This window comes from Arvicola amphibius, chromosome 17 (assembly GCF_903992535.2).
Source record: "Arvicola amphibius chromosome 17, mArvAmp1.2, whole genome shotgun sequence".
Classification (NCBI taxonomy): domain Eukaryota; kingdom Metazoa; phylum Chordata; class Mammalia; order Rodentia; family Cricetidae; genus Arvicola; species Arvicola amphibius.
The window spans coordinates 7,258,270-7,285,922 of NC_052063.2; the positions used below are offsets into that span (position 1 = coordinate 7,258,270).

The window sequence follows — 27,653 nt, forward strand, 5'->3', positions numbered from 1 at the left end:
GCAAACACAAGCCACGTGTGATTGTGTGCTCCTTTAATGGGTACTTAGGAGGCAGGTCTCAGAGTTTGAAGCCAGCCAGAGCTACATAGTAAGTCCCTGTCTTAAAAAAGATGGTGGTGGAGACAGTAACTTCAGACGTATGGTTGGGAAGGTCACAGGCTGCATCACAGAGGAAAGTGATGCTTTGGGAGACTCCAAATGCCATTCTCTAATGACAGCTCAGGACAATTTTGGGACAAATGGAGACCCAATCACTATAATAATTAGAAAGCAGGAACAGATTAAAACAAAAACTGAAGCTTAATCATCATCATTACGTGAGAAATGCTACACAGACATCTTAAAATTTATGCTTTTTGAAAATCATTTATTACAACAACGAAACTAGAGGTTAATTACTTTATTACTGAATTATTTTGCAAAGTCTACATCTAGGAATTAATAAATGCTTTGCATTTACATCAAGGACACATTTGCTCTAGTGGAATAAAACAGACACGGACAAAAGACCAAGTACACATTTTTTTTTTTTTTTTAAAAAGGCATGTTTTACCTGGTCCTACTTTTGCTATATTGGACCATAGTTTTCCTATTCCAGACTGACCTTACATATGTCAAGTCTGATTTATTTCCCCACATCTTAAAACAATATAAATGGGGTTTCTCACAATTTTTAATTATGAACAAAAGATTGAAAGCAATTTGAGAAGCAATGTCTGAAAACAAAGGAAGAAAGATGGCTATTCCCTTAGAGTAGAAAAGTTGAGTAAAACACGGCCCCCGTGGCTCATCTCAAGAGACACTGTTATTCGGAGAGGCAAGCACTTCAGGTCTCAGTCGGCTCCCCACGCCCTAAAAGGCCAGACCTATGGTCGCGATGGCAGAAGTTTATTTAAAAAGTCTACGAAATATCTAAAAGCTAAATACAATAATAGTTAATTCAGGATTGTGTGTTGGTCTAAATATTCATCTTCAGTTTCCTCCTTTTTAAAAATTAAAATTATCTTTACATTTTGGATATTAAAAATAATTTACATTTTTAGTGTGCTTTATGGTCAGTGCCTGTAAAACTGCAACTTAAATGACTAAGTTTAAAATTTTTATGCTCTCCTTGATTCTACTAAAATTTAAACTTAATGCAACGTTTTATCTACGCCATGAGGTAAATTTCAGCTAAAAAAATAAGACAGCCATAAGGATACTGTTAATCATTTCAAGAGTACATAAAATCATAATGCCCACCTTATTTGAATTACAGATTAAGCATTTGCTACTGCATATGTGATTTAAAAGCAAATGTTATACTTTTAAATCAAATTACAACAGGAATTATATGGTTAAGGCAAACAAAAGCCCCATAAACACCCTTCTTCCACCCAAAACAAAACAAAAACCCCCTTGCAAAAAAAATTTTTTTTGGTAATAGAAGATGTTGAAACAATGAATCCAAATGAAACAGAGGACCAGTGTTTCCTTTCTAACGTCTAAACAAACACCCCTGCACACTGATTGGACAGTAAGCTGGACTGACTGCTGGCTCTCAGCTCTTCCCGCAGGCACAGCCAGCTCACAGGAGCCGGAAACCGGCATCTAAGCTGCCCTACAAGATCCCTGTGGAAAACCAAGCGTACTGAAGTGGTTTTAATGAAGCAGAGTTTTCATGATATGTAAAGTATTTCGGGAGTATGACAGGACTACAACAGCAATGCCACCACTCACGGAAGTCACGGGAGAGCTTATTGCTGCACCTCCACGAGGAAACCACTGTGCTACAGGAAAACAGCTGCGTGGCCCTCTCCGACTGAACTCCATTCACAGTTGCGAGATTTTCACTCAGTAGAGAATAAGTCATAAATCTTTTCTGTAGGAATTCCAAGTATTTAATGTGTAGCTTCACATCACACCACGTTTTGCCTTATCTCCAAATACACAAACAGCATTTTCCCCAAAGTGAAATAAGACATCCACATTAAAAAAATAAAGCCTACAAAAAGTTCCGAAGCTAAAAAAATTCTTCATATGGCACAATGTGATCTCCGAAGTCCACAGCGGTGAAATGAGGTCCATGGATGGATGCGCCATATTTGTTCTGCAATGCAGCACTGAGGTGAAATCACAAATCAGCTCTTCAGTCAACAGTGGACACAAATGTTTCTCTACAGTTATGAAAAACAGGAGACCAAGTTGAATGTGCCGAAGTGACTTCTTCAGTTGGATGTTTTAGACTCTTGAAGAAAACGAGAGAAGGGATTTCCCTGGTTGGTTTCCATAGCTTGATAGACCAAAAACAGAAAAACTGCCACCACGACAAACAGCAACACTTTTATCCACATGGGAATGGAGCGTCCCTTCTTCGTCTTTTCCGACTTGACGTCTGCCACGGGAACATACTTGGGGACATATTTGGATGTGAACGATTCTTCCATCCGGAAGTCACTGAGCTCCAGCGGCCGGCCTGCAGCTCCTTTGATTGGTCTGCGGCAGCTAGCACTGTTCAAGGGGAAAGAGAATTTCAGATTATCCTCAGACCAACAACAAATGTTAGCACACACACTAATTCTAAGCACACTGTATACAGCAGCAGCAGAAAACTGACACATAAAATCAGGGAGCTTAATTGTTACATGTTTTTCTGTATTTTCTTTTTTTCTGTGGTGGTGTGGGAGGTGAGCCAGGGCTTTGCACGCTATGTGGGCATTTATTATAGAGCTAAAGCCACAACCACATTTGAATCTTTAAAATTTAATCTTAGAAAGGCTGGGCTCACAACCAAAAAGCTAAGAGTTCAGGTCTCAGCACTCACAGCCATTTCTTCAGCCACCTTTAGCCAGGAGTGGTGGCAAAAATCAGGTCAGTTTGGTCTTTAGAGCAAATTTCAGGTCAGCCAGGGAGGGCTACACAGAGAGACCCTGTTTCAAAAAACCCTCTAAAAAAGTTAACTGCACCATTTATTATAAGATAATACTTAAATAATGGATAAACTCTCTAAGTACATCTTAAAGGCTTTTCAAAGGTTATTTAGGAGGAAAAGAAGAAAGATACTAGGTTGCTTTGGCTGTAAATCTTTCAGCTATGAAAAATTAAGTTGTGTATGGTCCTGCATGTCTACGAGCCCGCACATGGGAGGTATGTCAGGAGCTGATCAGCCTAGTTACTTGAAACCCTGGCTCAAAAAAACCAAACAGGCTCCAAAGCTAGAGAAACCCTGTCTCGAAAAACCAAAAACAAAAAAAAAAAAAAAAAAAAAAGCAACAAAAACAAAAAAACCAAAAAACCAAACCAAACCAAGCCAACAGAACCAGCAGAGACAAGATGGCTAAGTGGGCCAAGGCACTTGCCACCAAGCCTGACCTTTACATGAGCAATGAGGACTGTACCTGCCCACACACAAACAAAACCCGGTTGCAGCGCACACATCTGTAAACTCAGCATTTAGGTGAAAGCACGAGGATGGGGGTTCAAAGTTATCCTCAGCTACACAGTGAGTTCAGGGCCAACCCAGGCTACACGAGACCAGGCAGTACTAGGACAATGGCTTAGTTTAACATGAGGACCCATGCTCAATTCCAGAGCACATGAGCATGCGTGTATATTCACGGCTAGTCAACTGACTCAGCCAGTGAAAATGCAGTCACTGCCTACCAAGCTTGCTGTCCTGAGTTCGAGCCTCAGAGCCCAGGTGAAGTAGGAAAACAACCCCTGACAAGGCCAAAGACAGGATTCCTGGGGCTCGTTGGCCAGTCGATCGCTGAACTGGTAAGCCTCAGGTTCAGTGAGAGACCCTGTCTTAATATAAGCAGGAAGGATTCAGGAGATGGCTCAGCGGATCAAACATTCTGGCCACGTCCAAACTCCAGGTTTAGTGAGAGACCCAGTCTCAAAATAGTAAGTGGGGAGCAACAGAGGAAGTCCTTTGACACCAGTGTTTACCCCTGGCTCCCATAAGTAAACAGGAACACACAAAATAAAATTAAATATAACTTAGTGTATAACTTAGGGGGACAGAGCTCACCAAACATGTATGACCTCCTAGATTTTATCCCAAGTACTGCCAAACCCCGCCCCCATTTCCTCCCTAAAAGAGTTAATACTCTGGCTTGATAAAATAAACTTGGGCGATTCAATTGTCATGGACGTGAACCACAGCACCCGAGAACAAAGGGACGGCAATGCTGCGATGAAGACCCGAAAGCTCTCTAGACCCTATTTACTCTCCATTCACTCATTCCCAGTACCTGATGCCTGTGGGAGTAGACGCTTCATAGGGGAACATCTCCTTAAGAATATCCCTTTCTACTCTTCGTTCCTCTGTTTTTTCGACCACCTAGTAAGAAACAAAGAAACAACCACAAGTTAAAATTTAGGATACATAAGCAATAATTAAAATACTTAAACATTTTAGGAACAAAATACCCTCTCATCTAGCCTTTGTTATCATCTAAGTATTTACAAGTCTCCTAGACTCTTCAAACTTCATGACTGAACAATATCTTAAGGTAGTTAGTTAGTAGAGGCAAAATTGCCACACATTCAGGAGCGAAACACCCAGCAACCTGGCTGCAAATTCCCTGCTAAACTTCCTTGTCTTGCATGCAGAGTGCACTGTTTCTTCCGGTTAGAAATTCTGGGATAGAAGATGCCTAATTAATACAGACCTGTATCTTAAGTCAACTGAGACATTCCAACTAAAAATAAATCATCTCCTTTGCTAAAGATTAAAGTGAGCCATGCAGTTAGCGTTGTAAAGATCAGTTAGACAGGAGTCCACCAGTCATCTAAAACTCCTATCACTTGACTTTTCAACAGAAGTGCAGCTTCCCTTACACCCAAGGAGCATTTTAAACATGGATCAGTGACAGAAAGAAAGTTACAAAGCAGCACACAGACTCCCTGCAGTCAGGAACTGAAGAGCCACACAGCAGCAAGAGCACGGTATTATTAGTAGGTCATATTAATTTCCATTTGCAAAGCTAAAATTGTCTTTAAGCCACATATTCACACACGAACATACATAGACCTCCCAGTAGAATTTTGTCCCCTCCCAATTAAGAAAACAACTCTGAAAGATGAACGACAGCAGTGGGCTAAATTGTATTCATTTACTTCAGCTCTTGTCAATGGTTTCTTTGGTGTTCTTCTGGGTATGTCTGAGAACTCAGGGATTGGCAGAATAGAAGATGTAGGCTTGAAATTTCCAGTCAACCTATTGACCACCTGCCAAGATTCAAATTATTCAGACTCAGAATTAGCCAAACATAGCAAAGACACTCATAATGAAAAATGATATTCCACCTCTGCAACTTTGATTTTCCCCTAATAAAATTTTCAGGAACAGGATCTAGAAACACATTCTGTGCTTCACGTGCGACTTCCTTGTAATTCTTCAAATATTTAGTAAAAAGTATTTTTCAGTTATTTAGGATTCTTGCACAGTGAATTAAATTTATTTGTAAAATGGTTGAGTAAATTAGTATAAAATGTAATATAAATCTGTGATTTGCCAAAGTTCACCACCTCCCAAATTCCACCTGTGGGATAAGTATAAAGAGCAGCACTTAAGTAGTTATGAAACATATTTACTAAGGACTCGTTGCTTGAAGCCTTTATAGTCTCAGCTATGGGAGTACTCTCTGAAATTACTGCACCATCTATACGAAAAGGCTGTGAAGCTTCCACCTGTTAGTTTGAAAACAGAACAAAAACAATAAATGCAAAATAATCACTAAATCCCTACCAATCTGGAAACCCAGCTCTAAGCAATAAGTCTGGCATCACCCTTTTTCTTGGCGTTCTTCTGGGCCCTCTCGAAGACTCCCTAGTCAGTGCCTGCAGGGGTCCGCCTTTGGAAGGTCCACTGGTCCATTCAGTCTCAGGCACTCCGGCTTGAGAGTAGCTCTAGTCAAGCATTGACATGTTAAACAGTCAGATTCTAACACAATCACCTTAATAACGACCCTTTTATCACACCAAGAAGCCAACAACTCTCCAAATGCCAGTAATTAAAGCAATGCTATGTCCTAGAAATATGTCTAAAGACACTGACTTTTGTAATCAGAGAGGACGATGATGACTTATTCGCATATCATTTGTTACAACCCACTTTCTAAACTCAAAATATCCTAAGTACCTGTAAGTGTTATTTTCCCTAGGAAACAATCAGGTTCAAGGCCCCTAACAAGTCACTGTCAAACTGTGATTGTATTCTCACCTCCCTACAGAAAGCAGAGAGCTGCTGCCTTCCAGCCCCAGGTCACTCTCTCTCTGGGTGGGGTAAAATGGACTCCCCCCTCATGTAAAAAGGACTTTAGTGGCCTAGCACAGAAGCACTAACACTTATAATCCTGTGGCTTCGGGGGCATAAGCAAGAGACTGCCACGATTCTAGGACAGTTTAGGTAGGGTACATGAGACTGATTTAAAAAACATAATTTAGGGCTAAGGACATATCTTGCTTAGCAGTGTTCAATGCCATGCTCAGTCACTAGCACCACAAGAGATTCTTAGTTCTTACTCGCTAGCTCAAACCCATTCAGCCAGCGCTTCACAGTGGTACCGTGTGCTTGGGCCGCCGCAGCTTCTGTCTAAAACAATACTGCATGAACATCAACGGCAGATCCATGTCTAACGTACTAAACATAAAGAGCTACTTTTTACTCTTACCCTGTGATAAGCATGTCGATTTACTGAAGCACCACCTCGAAACAAGTAGTCTGTCAATTGAATTTCATGTTTATCTTCGCTTCGATTGACATTATAAGAGCTTTTATTCTTTTGTTTTATTTTGAGAGTGTTTCACTGTCTAGCCTTAACTGTCCTAGAACTCACTCTAGACCAGACTGGCCTCAGACTCACAGAGATCCACCTGCCTCTACCTCTTGAGTGATGGGATTAAAGGTGTGAGCCACTGCTGCCTGGCCAAAAAAAACAAAAAAAACCCACCAAAACCCCCAAAAAACTATGTGTGTTGTGTGTGTGGTATGTGCACATACATATCACAGGCCATAGAGGGTCTTAGATAGATCCCTAGGACTGGAATTCCAAGCAGCTGTGAGGCACCCATGAGCCTGAGAACCCAACTCAGGTCCTCTGCAAGAGCTCTTAACATCGAGCCACCTCTCCAGCCCCAGCATAGGATTTCTGATTTACAATCTGAACCTCAGGGTTCCTCAGCCTGCTAGGAACAAATCCCTGTTGAATGTAAAAGACAAATCATACAAATAAAACAAAAATCATACAAATAAAACACTTAACATATTAAAACAATGAATTCCTAGTAACAGTCAAATTCCCAACTATGTCACAGAGGACACAACATCAGCCCATAGTCTCAATCGTGGTGACACGGCTGCCATTCAGCCCTGGCCTCCAGCTCGTCGTGCCCCTATGATGGCCTAGCAGTGCTGTGACTATATGCACACAGTGCCGCTCACAGCAATGGTCATTCAACGGCAGAAAGATGCACCCAACAGTTACAGAGGATCACCTTACTAGCACATACACAGTGTGAGTGCACTGCGCTTTGAGGCCCAGTAGGAACCACAGTCCCACCGACTATCAGCAAGATGTTCCCTAGAAGTTCTGACTCATCACGGGGACAAATGGAAGAAACCAACCTCTCACTGAATTCTGATTAAGCCACTAAGTGATGAATAAGCCAGAGGGCATCAAGCAGCTGAGGCACGTGAGAATACAGGAGATAGACTATTAAAGGCTATAACCCCAACAAAGTCTAAGCTCTGAACCCCAGCCCTCCACAGGAAAAAAAAAAGTGTTTGGCAGGGTGGTATACACTCAGTAGGATGAGGAGCTTGAGGCTAGCCTGGACTACACAGTGAGACGTTCTCAAACTATTAGCAAAGGGGGATAGCTTAAGGATGGCTTCCTGGATTTGATTCTCAGGACAGTAGGACAGAGGGGGAGAGACCATATCAATGAGTGAGGATGAGGCTCTATTATTCTCAAGTGCTCACTACCTTCCCACTGACTCTATCACCCCAACAGAGAACAGCGCTCTCAGTGTTGCTGGGGTGCAAGGCATTTGGTGACGCCTAGAAAAACTACACAACCCTTTCACTCCCGCATTTTCCCGAGACAAACGGACAAAGATGGAATGCTGCCTGCAAACGGCTGTCTGTGGTGCATGACCACCACTACACTAGAAAAGCAGCTGGATAAATTATGGCACACCCACAAATCTCAACATGCATGATACAGCTGCGTGAGGAACGGGAAGGAAAAATCTATTTTGATTTGGAGCGAACTCCAGAACAGATAGGAGGAAGGTTATGAGTGATGTAGAGGGGAAAGGAGCAAAAATAAACAATCTATTACAGAGCACTTCCAAAAAGACAACAGACTCTAAACTTAGGGGGAAAACAGTCAATTCTATAGAGTAAGGGAAATCTTCAGCAGTATATTAAGCTATAAAAAGTAAGTAATCATTCACAAGATTTAACACGCAGTATCTTACTTTATATCCTAGTGATATATCTTAATGAAAATGCAATGGATTGCACTTAGTACCCTTACTTTGAAACATGCAAAACATGATATTTAAATTTAAAATAATTAGAAAAACCAAGATACTCAGCATGAGATACGTGTCAGAACCAAGTTTATAACCTCTATTTGTCAACTTGAAATGTCATCATGTGTTCACAAGTTCTCCGTAAGGATGGGAGAAAGGGAAACAAGGGAGGAGCCTCCAGACCCCATCTACTGGGCTGGGAATGGAGCACAGCACTGAAGTGCTTGGACTGCATGCAGAAGACTCTGGCATGAAGGAGCAATCATTATGTATTACAACTGATCATGAATATAAAAATCACAGCATAAAACATTTATTATCCAGTGTGGTTGGGCACACCTTTAATTCTAGAACTCTCCTTTCTGTTGGTACTAGGCCAGTCTGGCCTACACATTGAGCTCCAGGACAGCCTGGTCTACACCGAGAGATTGTCTCAAAAACATTTATCATCTTTAAAAATGATGGAGTGCTTTAATTTGAAAACTGGCAAATAAGAGACATTATTTTTCTGGTTCTCTTGTAATATCTGACTTCAAGGTAACTAAGAAACTCAGCAAGGAAAGTCTTTTATAAAAGCTATAGAGCAAATAATGAGGCAAAGAGAAGAGCCATCATTTTGTAATTCCAAATAAAGCCATCATGACCTGAGGCACTGTCATCCACAGCTGCTAACCTTTAATAAAAAGGCCAGACAATAGCTAGCGTTTCAGCATCCAAACATGCTAATCAACTTTAGTGTATTTAAAGGAAACAGTCAATAAGAGGGCTACATCACTCATGAAACACTGTCAAAGAAACTGAATCCAAACTCAGGCCAACTCCTAAGGTCTACACGGTCCAATGTAGTAGTCACCAGCTACATACTTGTGTTTAAATAGAGTATCCTCAGTCCAACTATAATAGTTAAAAAGACTACTCTATCCCTGACATCCAACGTTTCCATTGTGACTAAAAGAAGTCTCCCACACTGTCCCACACAGGTCTAGTCTCCACACTGTCCCACACAGGTCTAGTCTCCACACAGGTCTAGTCTCACACACAGGTCTAGTCTCCAGGATAGCAGATTATACAGAACACCAGGAAAAGGACCAAAACATTTGAAACAGCCTCCCCTGCCCGAATGTAGGAAATACTGTCACGATCAACTATGGCTGTCAAACAGGGAGAAGAGAGAGCTGCAATAGGAATCAATACAGAGGCATCACCTCGTTACCCAGTAAACCACGCCTATTCAGGAACGGTGACACAATCCTGCCATCCTGCATCTGGGAGACACAGGCTGGAGGAAGCAGGGCAGGGCAGTGCACAGCTGTGATCCAATGCCATCTCTCAGGAAGCAGAAAGCTTGACAAATTCAAGGCCAGCCTCGGCTACACAGTGAAACACTATCTCAAAACCACCACAGAAATGAGGCAGACAGGAGGGAGGGGGATAGAGAGATAGAGGAGCAGCAAAGTAACACAATGTCTAGCTGGGGAGTAAGGATGAGAAGAATCCTTGGAACCAGGCGGTAGTTAGAGCCTGTAAAGTCCCTCTGTAAAGCAATGTATTTATTAATGCCTTATACTTATTTTCTCCCCAGTTTCCTATAATTTTCCTCTTGGAAACTGTATCTTGTCATCCTCCTCCCCCCAGATGTAAATCTTTATCTTAAATAATGTAGTTTTAGAGTCACACTAGCTTCAAAGTGTAGGGGAAAGCCACAAATGCTGAAAAAAAGTCGATTCAAATTCAGAAGTCTAGACACACAGACAACAGATGTATAAAGCTATTCATCTAGATTCCAAGTCAAATCAAAAGTACCCTCCCTCTCAAAAGGAAGCATGATGGTAACCCGAGATCCCAGGTTCAAATCCACTGCACCAAAATGATAAAGTGAGCAGGGTGGCTCCTCGGTACAGGACAGACCCCACAGGCTACGCTACCGACGCACCCCACAAACTATTTTCCACACCACTTAACAATGAGACTAAGCAGACTGAGGGAGTAAGCTGGTTGACAGGCGGGACAGAAGAGGTGACTCACACCTGCATACGGTGATCATAAAGCTACCATAAAGCTCCCGATACCTGATTGTGCTCAGTTCTTCTTTGCTTGAGTGTTACTGGAGTCTTTGCTCTGCCCTTTAGTGGCTCTCTCTTCTCAAGCTTGAGCTCTATTTTAGAGTCTGGAAATAACATTGGAGAAATCATTATTTACCGAAACACTCGAGGTATGTTTTACTAATATTACTTTGGAACCCTGGCTTTAGACACATCAGCACGTATGACAATCTGTTTATTGTTATAAAGCATCAGTGGAGTAAAACTGCTTAGTAAAAATTATCAAACAAACCCTCTTACAAAAAAAAATAGCCCAAACCTCTACTTTTATCATTTCAGTCCATTTTTGTGGCTTCCCACTGTTTAATCTGGTTACTCCTTCCTAGTTACTCTTTTCCACTTCTCCCCACCCCTAGAATAACCTTAAATAAAAGAGAATTCAAACTGCTCCTGTGCAGGCTCTTCACTAGAAACCAAGCCAACAGGGACGCATTTTTCTGCCTGTGCAACACATCACTGCTGCATGGCAAAGGTTAGCTATTAAATTAAAATCTAGCATGTGGAAGGGGACAATTTTAAAAACATTGTGTGGCACCAATCATTTGATAATAAATATTAGCTGCCAAGGAGAGCCTTAATTACGAGGTGTAGCTCAGAAGTAGAGCACGTACTTGGGGTGCTGGGTTTAATCCCCAGCAACAAAATAAGCAAATTAGATGATGAGTCTCTTAAAGTCATTAACCCAAAAACATAGTTTTAAAAAGAGCTGATGTTCCAACCTTTGAGTCTTCATTTTACTGCAATCTGAAGACCTATATGAAATCTTTAAAACACATTGAAAAATTTAAGTTCCCCGCAGCCATGGTGGTGCCCACCTGTAATTTTAGCACCTGGGGCTTCAGAGACAGGAGGGTCTGTGCTACACAGCGAGACTGCCTGGGGACAAAGCAAAACCTTTCACTTCCTACTTCTGTCACAGTAAAGCAATTACTGATAAAACTTTTATTCCAAGAGTTTGCTTTCTGTAATCAAAGTGGTCAGGATAACTCTGTGTCTTGCTGACCTTCCAGTCTAATGATATATATAAAAACCTTATCTGTAAGTCCAAACATGCCTGCCATGCCCCTCTCCCCCAGTGATTGATAGCAATCAAAGAAGACCAAGCAATCAAATCTATCCCCAACACTATTACTAGATCTTGCGTGTATCTACCTGGTATACTCCTTGGTATAATAAATCTACTCTTGTTCTTTCTTTCAGAATCTCAGAAACTTGAGACACCACAGAGCAAAAAAGCTTACTAGTGAAACAGAAACTGACTAGACAAATAAGTTATCTGGTTACAAATTAAGTCCTTGTTCAAATTTAGATTCTAACAGCCAATTAAATACATGGCCCTTAAATATGAAAGTATATATGACAAGAATATTTTCCATTGCACTCCTGGAATGTTTCAATGATAAAACGGAAAGGGTATGTTCATTCAAATATTCAACTTGTTGAAACTCCAAAAAGAAAGCACACATAAAACATGTTTCTGGAGACCACACAAACTGTTCAAATTTAACAACTTTATTGAATTTGTAGAAGCATTCTACAGGAATACATTGCTTTAAAGAAATCACACAGTACTTAACAGGTACATGTATACATGTACATTTTAGAAGACAAATAACAGCTGCAGAGCAGGAATGTGGGGTCTAAGAACATGACAGGAGTAGACATGCACACGCTTCAGACTACTCTCCATGTCTCTCTAGTCACGCTCCGTTACCTTACAATCATACAAATGAAAACAGGGTAATACATTGCTTCATACAGACATAGACATTGGAGTATAGTAAAACTTCTTAAGGTTTTTAAGAAAATAATTTAAATTTGCTAATTTTGGCGTTCAGATCTGAAATTTAACTACTTAGGATATACAACACACCCCTTTTAAGTACATGTAAGTAAAAGAGCCCTGTCTTTCTAGTGTCTCACTCATCTAACAAGTCATGCTCAGTGAACAGACTATCTACTTCTCGCCACCCACAGTGCAGCCCTCAAAGTGTGGTCCTCATACTCGTGACCCATGAACCACCAGCTACCTCCTCTATCTGAATGCACAACTGGATACTGCTTTTTAAAATAGTTTACTAAAAAAAAATAAGCACACCTGTGAGCATGTGTGTACACCTATCTCTTATCGTTCTCCTACAAAGTATCTCTAGATTTAAACTCTTTCATCAGATGTTTTTGGGTGGTGGACTGAACTCGGGGCCATATGCACTTAGTACGTGCCTCTGGACCACCAAGAGGCTGCCCTTTCCCTTCCTTTCTTGCAGTGTCTGAATCAGTGAGTCTATGCACTGGCACTGAAAGAGCTACAATGACCTAGAATTATCATGAACTCTGTTGTAAACAAAAGCAGGAACAAGAAGGCAGACAAATGTTAGAACATGTATGTAGTTAACCAAGAGTGACGGAAAAAGTTAAGCTACAGGTCGCCGGCAAGAGATGTATGTGATGAAAACAAGCAGCAGAGAGCAGAGCAGACTGAAATCATGGCAGAGAGACTATTTCACTGCTGTGAGACTCGGCATTCCTGCACACTAGACTTTGCAAAATAAATTCTTTTGAGAAGAAAAAAAAAAAAAGAACAATGTTTCAAGTGATTAACAATGTTTAACTCTGATCTAGACTTAAGGGCATGTGAATGATACTGCTAAATAGAAGGGAAAAAGTGAGGCTGCTGGGCGTGGTGGCTCACGCCTTTAATCCTAGCACCCAGGGGGCAAAGGCAGGGGTCTCTGTGAGCTCCAGGACATCCAGGGCTACAAAGAGCCTGTCAAAAACAAAACAAAATAAAGCAACAACAACAAAAAAAAGTGAGGATTCTACTGATATTTTAGCTGCTGGAACTCTTTTTTAAATCTAGAGTTATAAACTATTTAACCAGAAAGAAAACAATGTAAGACTTGTGTGAAAGTGTTAGATAAACTCTACTAGGCTTCTGGATGTACGATCAGACTATGCTTTGATAAGTGGAAGCTTAACGCCTGAAATCAGCTCTATGAGACTAAAAGACCTCAAAAGAAAACTGACACAGAAGTTGCTATAATTCCTAGAAGTTCATAAATTCTACAACTCAAAGATAAACTTGTGTCTCTATTATTTATTACTGTTTCTTTCCACGCTTTTTAATAACTTTGTGTACTTCCCCTCCGAATAATGTCCCACCTTTAAAGGGGGCAGCAGTCAGCTTATTCTTAGAAGCTTGGTTAATCTTACAGTCCTTCAACCACAGATGCCGCCGGCCCACAGTAGAAGACCCCATGGCACGGGCAGATGCCCTCACTCCATCAAACGCAGCATCACAGAGATATGAAGCTGCATCGTAGGCTCTGCTCAGAATCTCAAGTGCTCGGTGTGGATGACTCGGGTCTGAACTAATAAGCTGCGCCGCCTGGCTCAGGTCGGCTTGCAGAGACTTAGCTACAAAGGCAGTGTGGGCTGCAATCTGCACTGTGGATGCTGCAGCCTCGTAGGATCTGCAGAGAGCCAAGTCCACATGTTTATCACAAGACTCGACGGAGGACGCCTGACTCGCTGCTCCTGGGGTGGTTTCTGAAATGAGCCCCACGATTTCATCATCTACTGCTGGGACGGACAGTATCTGTGTTGCCTCACTGGGAGAAACTGGATATCTGCAGGCCAGTGACGGCAGCTGCCTATCAATTTGCTGCCACTCCTCTTCCATTACTTTCACAATAGACTCGTGCAGAGGAAAAGACGGCGCTGAGGCATCTATTTTATCATGTTGTGGTTTAGACACTTCTATTCCTAAGGTAGTAAGGGAATGAGAGACAACACTTTTGGCAAAAGCAGACGTATGTTCAGATTCAGGTATGTCCTGAGATGCCACACGTGACCCCGAATTCCCTTCTTTTACAGGCGTCTCACCGAGTCTAGGGACTTTGTGGGGAGGAGACAGGGATCCAGACTCTTCATGGCCAGACTGGCTGAGTCTCTTACATATGTTTTCTATATCCAGTATGGGGGCAGAATTAGAAGCCCCAGGCAAACTGCTGACCCCACCCTGGACTAGCAGAGAATGGACATAGTCTCTGATTGCACGGGCAAGTGGTGGAGAAATGACCTGGGATCTCTCTGACTCCTGCAGCACTTCCCTCTCACTAGAGAGAACTGACTGCTCCGAAACCTCAGGCCCCGCAGCACACGCCGGCTGGGCTTTGCGCCTCCCTCCACGGTGAATGCTTTCTACTGTGTCTTTACAGTAGCTAGTAGTGGTCTCTCTCATCAGTGAAGGGGAAGCGGCCACAGAGGCCAACCTGGCAGCGAGCTCACGCTGAAAAGATGACGGAGAGCTTTTCTCTGCGCATCTATCATAGCTAGATTCTGAAGGAATGGATGTCCGCCCCTGCCCCTGCCCCTGCCCCTGCCCCGGCAAGGCCGGCTCAGCACCCTTAGCAGTGTGCACTTTCTTAGCTGCCTGCAGTTCAGTCCTGCCCAGAGGAGGACGGGTGGAGATTTCAGGAAAAGAAATACCCTGAAAAAATCCACCAGAGGGAGCGGATGCAAGTTCAGAAAAAGGAACAAAATCCCTAGTGGACTTCGCTTTCTTGTGTTCTTTCTTCTTTCCTGTAGAGGCAAAAGAGGCAGGAAGTTTAAGCGTGACTGGTCTGGGCTGGTCTTACTCTTTGCCTCCTTGCTAAAATAGTGTTGCTGAAGAAAAGGACCCTATACCTCACACTCTTGGCAACCAATTTGGTACACAGTGCCTTGGAAGGCATGGTCAGATTAAATAGTTACAAAATTAGCAAATTATGAGTTAAAACTCTAAATATCAATGTCTGCATTTATTCTAGTTTAAAAAGGAATGCATGTCTTGTTCTATTTTAAAAAGTACTAAAATCATGGTCAAAATTACCACGAAATCAAATTATGTAAGCAAAAATTTTCAAATAACTTGTATGCCTATCAATAGAGAAGGAAAGGTCATATTTAAATATTAACACTATATTATTAATTATAAGAAATAAACATGTAATGATCCAAAAACTATAACACTGAACAAAATAGCACATAAGACTCAGCATTAACACTTATATAGAATTCTTTTTTTTTTAAAGCAGCATTCAAACTGATCATCAAACATAAAAATTGGAAAGACAATATTAAATTAATGATTTCTTCTGGAGATGTGATAATGAAGAGAACTTTGCCTTTACAAAAATTCTATTTGAAGCAAAAGTTAAATGGCTATTTAGACAAAAAATTCCATATAATTTATCAATACTGTTTTAAACTTTACCTTCTTTATGGTCAATACTGAGTCACATTTGACATTTAAAATTTACCTTCGTCATTGTCGCTGTATCTGTCAGAGTCGTTACTTCCATTCTGTCTAGTATTTTCTGCTGAAGAGGAGACTGTTGGTAGAGGGGTAGAAGACCGCGATTCTGCCCCCTGTTCCCTCAGTTTCAACAGCTTTTTCTCATACAGCTTCCTGGTTGTCCCTGTGGTGAGGCAAAAGTTCCATTAGTGTTGGCACGAAACTATCTTTTTACAAGATTAAAAACAAACAAATAACAACAAAACGTTATGTGCATATGTGTGCGTGGACGTGCATCCGACAGTGCAGATGCCTGGAGGCCAGAGGATCCAGATGCCCCTGGAGCTAGAGTTGCAGGCTTTTGTGAGCCACCTATGTGGGCTCTAGCCAAGTCTCAGGTCCCAACAAGAGCAGAACAGACTTCAAACTGGGACCATCTTTCCAGCACCTGTTGGAAACCAGCTTTTAAGTAAGTGATTAAAAATAATACATAATGTACTCTTCCGAAACACCGTTTCTCTGGGATGCTAACACAAGACCGTAATGCTATGGGACAATGGTGTGCACCCTGTCACTTGTATTTTAAAAATGTGGATTGCCCAGTAGCTAGGCAGGAAGTATAGGCAGGGCAACCAGGAAGGAAGTAGAGGTGGGACAATGGGAATTCTGGGAAGAAGGAGTCCTAGTCTGCAGTCATGACTCAGCCACAGAAGAAGCAAGATGTGACTGCCTTGCTGAATACGGTACTGAGCCATGTGGCTAACATAGACAAGAATAATGGGCTAATATAAGTTATAAGAGTTAATAAGAAGTCTGAGCTACTAGGTCTATCAGTTTATAACGAATGTAGACCTGTGTGATTTCTTTGGGACTCAAAGACTGCGAGAACCAGGCAGGACATACTTGAATATCTTTAATTTTTCTATTTACATTTGGTATGTATCTTTCCATAATTTCTGGAAGATGATACAACTGGTGTATTGCTAACAAACAACACATATCTAGGAACTATGTAAGTAGTCTTAGGACAATCGATTAACACATCAACACGTAATTTAGCATATTTCCATGTAATATACATCTCAGTGTCTCTCAGAATCTTACAAAAGATAGCAAATGTCTATTGGTAATTATAGCCACAGGTTTGTCTATCTGTGAGTAAGCTATGAAGCACATACTTTTAATCCAGCACTTGGGTAGCAAAGATAGGCCGGCTACACAGTAAAACCAGACTTAACAAAAGACAAAACCAGATAATTGTTTCTAGTCATAGTTATAACAAACACACCAAGCCCCACCCAGTGTTCAAGTTCTTCTTTTTTTTTTTTTTTTGTTTTTTTTTTTTTTGTTTTTTGAGACAGGGTTTCCCTGTAGTTTCTAGAGCCTGTCCTGGAACTAGCTCTTGTAGACCAGGCTGGCCTCAAACTCAGAGATCCGCCTGCCTCTGCCTCCCGAGTGCTGGGATTAAAGGCATGCGCCACCACCGCCCGGCTTTCAAGTTCTTTTTTTAAATATTTATTTATTTGTGTTGTTTGTTTGTTTATTTATTTATTTATGTATTTATTTATTACATATACAATATTCTGTCTCTGTGTATGTCTGCAGGCCAGAAGAGGCACCAGACCTCATTACAGACGGTTGTGAGCCACCATGTGGTTGCTGGGAATTGAACTCAGGACCTTTGGAAGAGCAGGCAGTACTCTTAACCACTGAGCCACCTCTCCAGCCAGTGGTTCAAGTTTTTACACACACCTAAAGTTCCGTGTGAATTTTTCTCACCTGGAGGTTATGTTACGGCCTAAACCCTGAAAGAGAATCACAATTACCCTGGCAAAACTGTGGCTACCTAGAAGAGCTAAGGAGAATCCAGAGCATTTGGTGCTGCCGCCTTCTGCTCCATTTGTCCTTGAGGGCTATCAAGACAGACTTAAATAAAAATACTTTGAATCTTAATTCTGACATGAGTTTGTCTGGAACCCAATAGTCTGCACTTCTACTCATTATCTACCTCTGACTCACTGAGATGATCTGACCGGATTCCCTTCAACTGCCAGTAAGATCAGGCTCACAGAATGGTGCAAAACCACCACTGACTAGGACAGCAGCAACAGTAAATTTACATTTTATCTCCTGGAAACTCATTTTTTTATCTTCCTTATTTAGAATTAAGGAAACTTAAGTGTTGATTGGTTGTATAAATAAGGACTGATAGCTCCTCAAGACCCAATTCCAGCCGGGCAGAGGTGGTGGCGCACACCTTTAATCCCAGCACTCGGGAGGCAGAAGTAGGTGGATCTCTGAGTTCGAAGCCAGCCTGGTCTACAGAGCTAGTTCCACGACAGGCTCCGAAGCTACAGAAAAAAAAAAAAAAAACAAAACACAAAACCCAATCTTAACCATTAATAAGAGTAAAAAAATGATCTGGGGTCTCGCTTCTTGGAAAAGACTTTGAGATTTGATCAACTTACCCACAATGGGACCAGGATTTATCCCATATCTCACAAGTTGATCCAGAAGGTCTTCATTAGAGAGCTCTGTCACATCTAGGTCATCTTTATCTTCGAGCCTGGGCTTATCAGTTTTTTTTGTGGCTTTCTGTAAACAAAGTAGAATTATCTTCTCTACCTGGAGAGTACTCATTTACACACCATTCTCTACAGTCAGCAAGTAACTTATTGTTATATTAGCCCCAGCAAATTTAGTTAAACTGAAAACCATTATTTGAAGGTTTTTCTAAGTTCCACTGTGTTAGACTGAACAAGCCGGATACACAAGTAACTTTAATGTTGAACACTGCTGCTGAGGGTGAGGGTACATCTCACTGGCAAGGCCCTGCCTAACTGAAGAGACAGCAATTGTGTGTCCAAAGGTATCCAGAAAGAAATAAAAACAAATTAAAACAAATGAACTTTGGTCAACATATTCTTTTTTTTTTTTTTTTTTTTGAGACAGGGTTTCTCTGTAGCTTTGGAGCCTGTCCTGGAACTAGCTCTTGTAGACCAGGCTGGTCTCGAACTCACAAAGATCCACCTGCCTCTGCCTCCCGAGTGCTGGGATTAAAGGCGTGCGCCACCACCGCCCGGCGGTCAACATATTCTTGAGAGTTTTGGAATTACAGTCACGCTACAGTACCTGACCCAATCTGATTCTTCATACGGGGCTACCATTTTTTAAATGTATAGTTTGAGTAATCTGGATCTAGTGTATAAAACAACACGAGAAAGAATGCAATAATAGTACCTTATTTTTATCCCAAGCATCAAAAATGAGGCAAAGGGGACCAGAGAAGGACTCAGAGGTTAAGAGCACTGGCTGCTCTTCAATTCCCAGCACCCAATTGGTAGCTCACATCAATCTCTAACTCTATAGTGTCAGGGGATTTGAATGGTTTCTTATGGCACTGGGCAAGTGACACACAGACATATATTTAGGCATAACACCATACACATAAAATGAAAAATTAAAACAGAGAAGCAAGAAACAGAGCCCAGGGGCTGGAGAGATGGCTCAGCAGTTAAGTTAACCAGCTGCTCTTCCAGAGGTCCTGAGTTCAATCCCCAGCATTTGCATGGTGGCTCACTGCCATCTGTAGTTGCATCTAATGTCCTTTTCTCTTCTGGCTTGTAGGTATACATGCAGAAAGAGCACTTCATACACATCACATCAATAAATACATCTTTAAAAAGGGAAACAGGGCTGGAGAGATGGCTCAGCGGTTAAGAGCACTGCCTGCTCTTCCAGAGGTCCTGAGTTCAATTCCCAGCACCCACATGGTGGCTCACAACCATCTGTAATGAGATCTGGCGCCCTCTTCTGACCTGCAGACAAACACACAGAATATTGTATACAGAATAAATATTTAAAAAAAATAAAAAAGGGAAAGAAACAGAGCCTAATCCATAAATCAAATAATTCAAAGTGTAATTTGATGAGAAAAACCAATCCATTTCTTATGCCTTGGGTTGTGAGCCTCGCCTTTAATAGCTGAGCCATCACTCCAGCCCCCATTTCCTATTGGAAATGGTGGGTGGACCGTGAATACAGCTCTACAGGGGCATGTCTGCCTGGCACGCTCTAGGTTCCAGTCTGCCCTCAGAGAGAGACAAGAAAATAAAAAAGAACAACAGAAATAACGCAAGGTTTTTTTTAGAAGCAGGAAACCAATTCACACTTCCATAATGAGAAAACTTCAAGTGAAAAAGAAAAGAAATTGGAGTGGGCGTTATGTTCTCATGAAGTGAGCCAGAAAGTGGGCGTCCAGCAACAGGCTGCTGTTTATTTATTTATTTATTTATTTATTGGTTTTTCGAGACAGGGTTTCCCTGTAGTTTCTAGAGCCTGTCCTGGAACAAGCTCTTGTAGACCAGGCTGGCCTCGAACTCACAGATCCGCCTGCCTCTGCCTCCTGAGTGCTGGGATTAAAGGCGTGCGCCACCGCCGCCCGGCAGTCTGTGATTTTAAAATTTAATCTGTAGGGAAAAAAAATTCCAGGAAAAGTGAATGCCACCTAACAAAATATATTAAATAAGAACAAAAATTGGGAGGTGGGTAATTTGGCATATATAATTAACAAAGCAGCAGTTTCAACCAAGAAGAAAGTATCACTGTGTGGAATTCTCCTTATGGTAGCTTTAGGTTTATAAATCGATCTTTTCTTAAAAAAACAAAAAGAAAAGAAAAGAAATGTGAACGAGTGCTTTGCTAGCATTACTGTGAATACCACGTGCAGGCCACAAGAGGGCACCACATCCCGGGAGCAAGGAGTTACAGGTTTGAGCAACCATGTCAGAGCTGAGAAGCAAGCCTGGGTCCTCTGGAAGAAGTTTCCTAGTGCTGAAATCCAGGGTGACCTTGAACTCCCAGCAATCCTCCTGCCTCTGCCTCCTGAGTTCTGGGACTAGAGGCATGAACCACCATCTCCAGCTACTATTAAAAGATATTCCACTGAACATGTGCTATGTATCCAGTTGCATTTTAAGTGCATTATACTTGTACCAACTTAAAGAACTCTAAAAGTTAAGCCAGGAAAGGCAGGGTGGCACACACTGTTTTAATTCCAACAGAGGCAGGCAGACCTTTTTGTTTGATTTTGGTTTTATGGAGGCAGTGCTTCTCTGTGTAGCTCTGGCCATCCTGGAACTAACCATAGACCAGGCTGGCCTCGAACTCAAAAGATCCCCATGCCTCTGCTGGGATTAAAGGTGTGCATTAACACTGCCTGGTGGCAGGCAGATCTTGATTTGAAGGCCAGCCTGGTCTACATAGAGTTCCAAGACACCTAGGGCTACACCTAAAAACTGTCTCAAAACAAACAAAAAAAGAATCCTAAAACTCCTGTGAGACAGACACATTAATATCTCCATATTACAAAGTAAGGAAACTGAGGCCCAAGACCAATCTATTAAATGTTCAGTGTGTTCTCTAGCAACATTTACATACTTGATATATAATCCCTTTGCACACACCCTTTCCTAGTAACTATCACTACAGTAACTTTGCACTGCATTGCCCTGACATCAAAGAAGAGGAAAATCAGAAACTAATTGTAGCAGTAAGTTACTGAACACAAGGCACACACTTACAAAACTAATTCATCAATTTCCAACCTAATTAAATGACTATTAGATTTTTATATTTTATATGAAAAGGACAGTTGGTGTCAGAGTATCGGAGTTCAAGGCCACCCTCCTATACTATACAAGAGTTCAGGTCTAGTCTGAGCTACAGGAATCCTGCCTCAAAACAACCCAAAACAAAGAGGAAAAGACTAACCAAACACATGTTTCACCATCAGCCCAGGCATGGTGGGCATACCTGAACTCCCAGCAGAACGAGCCTAAGAGAACCATAATTTGATGCCAGCCTGGATTATAACAAGTAAATAAATCCAATAAATAAGCATGCATGAAGTCCTGGATTCAACCCCGGCCCCCTGAAGAGGTTCACTCAGGAATGCCACTACTGGATTCCATAACAGCTCAACTTGCACGCTCTGCATGTGCAAACAAAAAGGCAGATTGCACCTATAAATGTTTACTCTTGTGCTCACTATCCAGATAATTTTAACACCCAAAAACACTGTTATCAAGACAGAGTTAAAAGCCTAAAAATAGAAAACAAGATAAAATACACCCCCACACCCCCATCATATGCATCCATGGTAAAACACTATAAAGGTGCTTTGAAACAATTTATCCTTTAACTAAAAATATTTAGGAAGGTTGGGCATGGTAGCACGTGCCTGCAATCTAGCACTTAGGAGACCAAGACAGAAAGAAAAAAACCTAAGGATAACTATACAAGTAATCATAAATGTACGACTTAAAAGTGACAATTTAAGATCTAAAAATCAAAAGTCACTGTAGTTGTGTAGCTTAAAAGAATACAATACCAACTGATTGCCAATATTAATTGTTTCAAGTAGTTGATATCACTGAGTCCAATCAAGGGGTTCTACATTTTAAAAATGTAAACATTGCAGGTGGAGAATACAAACCTATCTATCATTCTGAGACCCACAGAAAGAACCCCTGCCACGGAGCTAGCTTAGAGATCCAGGGGCACAGGAGGTATGGTACACTCTGCCTCCCACAAGTCATGAGGGATCAACAACACGGTGCCTAGAAGATTCTTCACCGTCCCTCTGCGCTTAAGGCACAACACAACCCAACCTACTCAAAAAAAAAAAAAGGGGTAGGGTCGTTATTTAAAGATGAGTTGGGCCGGAATGACTAAGGTCAAAAAACGAAATCAGCACACACGAGGAACTCAGACATGAGAACTAACAGAATGCTTTTTGGACATTAGTCCTGTCTCGGCTTCCCGAGTTCCCAGGTTAGAATCGTGAAGCACCAGGTTTGTTCTTAACTGCGGATTTATCATCTTTTTCTCCCACTGGGATTCGTGACAGACACCCATAACCCAGGACCTGGGAGTCGGAGGCAAGGTCATCCTTGAGCACAGCGAATTGAAGAAAATGCACGTTTGCCCCCCAAAAGTCACAAATAGGGAGGCGCCGAATACAATAATAGTCGTGGCCGGTCAACATTTACTTATTTATTGGTTTTAAACAAGAGCTCAAGCAGTTGAGGATCGCCACGAACTCCTGATTCGCCGCCTCCATCTCCAAAGTGCTGGGATTAGAGGCACCCGATCCTTCTATTTACCGGACTAGTGCTTGCTAGACACTACTTGCGATACTTAAGACACTGGGGGAATGAACTGCAGGAAAGTTTTCTCATCTAAAATCACACGTGTCCTTGACGTATCTTTCTCTCATTTGAGCAATCAGAAAAAAAAAACTAACATTCAACAAGCAAACACTGTATAAAACTTTCAAAGAAACTGAGCTGAGGTGTAGTGCCGCGGTAGTAAATGCCAAGAGGAGAAAAAAAGGCTGTGGGTTCAATACACAGCACTGGAGAAGCAAGCCGCAATCATTTTCGGTTACACCAGTAAACAGCCGCAAAAACTCCAATCAAAACATTCACTGGGTCTCTTAAAGATTTTAAGTTACACTAATCAAGTCTTAATTACTTTTTATGCTTGAATTCTAAATTATAAACAACAACAAAAACTATTTAAAACGTACCCAAAGAACAACAACAAAAAACCCAAATAGCAAATATTTTGGGGGAACCCAGGAGATGTCACTGATCTGGGGCTTCAAACAGTAATACGGACACACCCGTACGTCATCAACTTTGTCTGCTTCCGAACTTCCTCAACAAAATCTTAAAAACGGTTATCACTCTCACTGACTAGGACTCTCCAGGACGCCTACGGGAATGACTCTCTCAAACGCAGTGCAAAGCATCCAGTTTACAGTTGCGCTAACCCACGACAAGCGGGGCCGGCGGACCGCGAACGAGCATCACGCACGAGGCAACAAACGGTCCCCCAAGAACCTCTGCATGCAAAACACTTATTTAAAAAAAAAAAAAAAAAAAAAAAAGGCGGGAAGGCCTTTATTTCAAATAAAAACTGCCCAGAGATGACTATGTCGCAAACTGCCCTCCAGGGAGCGCTCTGAGCCTAGGTTGCGAGCCACTTGGGCACGAAAGCGGGAAACCGCTCGAACTTCGGCTCGCGTGCTGAGGCCGAGCCTGCGGGGGTTTTAAGCCCAGGGCTCGGGAGGCCGCATCTACACCGGCTCCGGAGCGCGCAGGGGCCCCGGAACATCCGAGGCTCGTCCCCAGCCCTCTCCCCTCCCGGACGGCGGCCTCGGCGACCACAGCAACCCCGCGGGGGGTCCGTCCCCTCATCTCCGTCGCCGAGCACGCGCCGCGGCCGTCAAACGCCCGTCCCCCCCCCCATCCTCCCCCGAGCGGCCTTACCCTGCCGACGGCGGCGCGGCCGCGACCCGCGACCGTCCCGGAGCCGAGCACCGGGGTGGGCTCGCGCTCCTCGTCGCTGGAGAAGTCGGGGGGCCCCTTGCTGTTGGCGCCCGCGCCGAGCGGCGGCCGGTTGCGCGCCGTGAGGTGCTGCAGGTAGAGCTGCACGTACACGTCCTTGCGCTGCTCGCCGGCCGGGAGCGTCACGTTGTTGGCCACCAACTCGCTCTTCAACTTGTCTTTGGTCAGGACCGAGGGGTCCTCCAGGAACTCCGGCATCTTCGGCTACGGCGGCTCGGTCCCCCCCCCCTCTCCGCGGCCCCTCGGTCGTCGCTCACGCCGGCGCGCTCGCTCGCTCGCTGCTGCTGTCCGGGGCGGGGGAGGAGGGATTCGGTGCCGGGAGCAGCGCCGCGAGGCCGCGCGGAAGTCGGGACACAAAGCCGGGGACAGCTCCGCCACAAAAGCCCCGGGCGCAGGACCGAGCGAGCGAGCGAGCGAGCGAGAGCGGCCGAGCCGGGAGCCCGCGGCGAGCCTAGCCCACACACACAAGCTGGGGAGGTGGGGGGGTGCTGGCGCACGCCCCAAGAACACACGCCGCCATTGGCGGGCGGCGGGAGGAAGCGCGGCGCCGATTGGCCGAGCGGCTCGCGCGGGTTCCAGCCGCCGCGGCGCAGGGAGAGAGGTGCAGAAACGCAGTTTAAAAGGCGCTCGGGCGGGAGCTCGGGCTCCGGGCCCGCTCTTTTGCTCGCCCCTCCACCCTTCCCCTCGGTCGCTGATAAGGCATGGGGCGGTGCTGTTTGGGCGCCCCGTTTCCTCTCCTTCCTAACCCCGCCTGCTCCGGAGAAGCCTGGCACCGGGATCGGTCGCCTTCGGTTGACCCGAGTTGGGTGCCAGATCTTGGGGCGGGGGGGGGAACCCTTGGCCGGGCCTGGCTCCCTCTCGGGACGCCGAGTCCCCGAAGGATGGCGACAGCCCCCCAGTGCTGGCCCCGATGGGGGAATAGAGAAGCCGGGCAGGCTGTGGGCGCCCGTGTTCCGAGCTGTGATTGCTCGGGGAGTGGAAGTGAAGCGCAGGCAGTTAGATCCCCTGCGTTAGCAAAGGCTTCTTTTGTTCTGGAACCTGGGAAAGGCAGACTTCCAGGACTGGATATCTTCCTACTACTTGAGTTTGTTACACAATTGCTTTTTTTTTTTTTTTTTTTTAAATCTCCGAGTTCGCTTCTTACCCGGTTGCTAAAGGCTGTGGTTTCAATAGTTAATTGGGGCTTAAGACAAATCTCTGCTTTGTGTTTTCATTGAGCCGGCTAGGTAAGACTCCAAACACGCCAAGGATCTCAACTTCAGCAGACCTTACGTTTGGTAATGGGACCAAACGAAGCGTAATGTTTAGGAACTCCTTAATATAGTAGTCCACTTCTTATGCATGTAGTGGTGCATACTGGAGTTTTAATTTTAAAGGGAAACCAGGCGCTCTATAAAATTCATTCCATTGATTCGGGGTAGAGCTTGATGGAGTCGTACACATGCTACAGTTTTAATGTCTTCTAGACATTTGTTGTTTCTCATTAACATATATAACAGGGGCGAGCATTACCAGCGTTTATTACATATGTAAAAAGTGTTTTACTTTCCTGGGAAATGAGCTGATCATCATAAGCCTGATACCGCAGATGGCTGACCTTAGCAAATCCATGTGCAATTGTCCCAACGTGCAGTGTTTCTTATTTTTTTTCCCAATAGAGTCTAAAATTATAGTAACTAAAGAAACAACGTCCTGAACTGTCTTCTCCCCTCCAGACCAGAGAATCAACGGGTTTATTTCATGGTCCGCGAGTTAGCAAATTATCCTGTTATCTTTGTGCCGGAAGGATTTGACTGTGGTCTGCTTGTATTTTTGGAAATAGACATCGCTGTTCTGACTGAAATGGTTCTGTTACCGAGCTAGGTGTGACCAAAGATGGAGTGCACAGTAGGGTCCAGGCTGACTGCTGTCCTACTGGGTGAGACTTCTGAGTCAGCTAGGTCAGTGAGTCAGGTCTTTGGAGGAGGAGGCATCAATGATACCTGAGGATAACGTTCTTTGAAGTTTGATAGGAGAAAATACAACCGTGAAGTCTCATTGGCACCTCAGAGGACTGACTGAAGGAAAGCCTTAGAACTCTGATTTTGTTTCGTTTCATTTGTTCTGTGGGCTTTTGCAACAGAAAATTTCCAGGGAGTTTAATCCTTAGAGATAACACATTCTATCTTTCCCATGAGCAAACAAGTTTGTTGTTGTTTTTTTTTTTAATGTTTTTTTAATACATCACTCGAGTGTTTAGGAATATTTATAGTGTATCTAGCATGTATGAGGCACTGGTCTGGGGCCTCTGCCTCCATGGTGCTGGGACTTTTGGCTTTAACTCCAGAGTACAGAATATTTTTCTCTCCGTTCTGTACAGGTTAAGGTCAGGAGGTTAGGCTAGTGAGTCTGTTCCTAATTACCGCTGCCAAACTTTCCCCTAACAACCCTTTGTTTTCTGGCTAAATTAGCATTTGCTATCTTCCCACTTCATTTACCAACTTGCTGGATGGTTCCCCAAAATTAACTCTCTCTCTCTCTCTCTCTCTCTCTCTCTCTCTTCCTTCCTTCCTTTCTTTCCTTCCTCCTTCCCTCCCTTTCTCTCTTTCTCTCTTTTTTCCTTCCTTCCTTCCTTTCTTTCTTTCTTTCTTTCTTTCTTCCCTCCCTCCCTCCCTCCCTCCCTCCCTCCCTCCCTCCCTCCTCCCTCCCTCTCTCTCTCTCTCTCTCTCTCTCTCTCTCTCTCTCTCTCTCTCTCCACACACAGGACCTTGCCCTGTGTCACTCAGCATGGTAGTGCATTGGAGGGCTCAAGGGCTCCTCCTCAGCCAGCTAGCTCAGCAGCAGCATCTCTTTCAGAGACAAGAGCTTCTGACTCTTAGTCTGTGTGACAGAAGCACGGATGACCTAAGCAGCACCAGCAGCTGCCTCTCAGGTCACCTTACCGCCAGCTTCCCCCTGTGTTCAGCCTCATCCATCCCCTGTGGTGGCTAGACTCTTAGCTGCCCTTCCCAACCTCTATTTCAGGATCCTAGATAGGATCTTGAAAAACCACTAGGCGTTTTGCTCACCTAATTGGTTGTACTCTCTCTTTCCTAATTAAAACTTCCAACATAGCTGGGGATGGTCACCAGCATTGGGGAGGCTGAGGCAGGGGGATAGCAAGTTTGATGTCAGTCTGAGCTACATAGTGAGAGACCTTGATTTAACAACAAAAGATTTAATATCTTATTGCCTAAAATAGAAAAAATATGTATTGTATATTGAAATGGGTACAAAACTAAGAAAAATCCTTAAAATACAAGTGATGCCTAGAACCTTGAGAATCAGTGGAAAAATACTTTAAAGTTAATGGAC

At 43.3% G+C, this 27,653-nt stretch overlaps 1 protein-coding gene across 5 annotated transcripts; it reads right to left on the reverse strand.

The window, feature by feature from the left end:
• Positions 1-346: 346 nt before the first annotated feature.
• Tmpo (thymopoietin) lies at positions 347-24,788 on the reverse strand. Of its 5 annotated transcripts, XM_038314494.1 has the most exons (9): positions 24,243-24,788; positions 18,375-18,501; positions 15,932-16,090; positions 10,596-10,693; positions 5,776-5,895; positions 5,581-5,676; positions 5,104-5,214; positions 4,236-4,324; positions 347-2,490 (listed from the first exon to the last, which is right to left on the reverse strand). In XM_038314494.1, the coding sequence occupies exons 1-9, from the start codon at positions 24,516-24,518 to the stop codon at positions 2,208-2,210; spliced, it is 1,359 nt and encodes a 452-aa protein (XP_038170422.1). In that variant the 5' UTR covers positions 24,519-24,788; the 3' UTR covers positions 347-2,207. The 5 variants fall into 5 exon arrangements, with proteins under 5 accessions (XP_038170422.1, XP_038170423.1, XP_038170424.1 ...); XM_038314495.1 differs by lacking the exon at positions 5,776-5,895; XM_038314496.1 differs by lacking the exons at positions 5,581-5,676; positions 5,776-5,895.
• Positions 24,789-27,653: the final 2,865 nt, after the last annotated feature.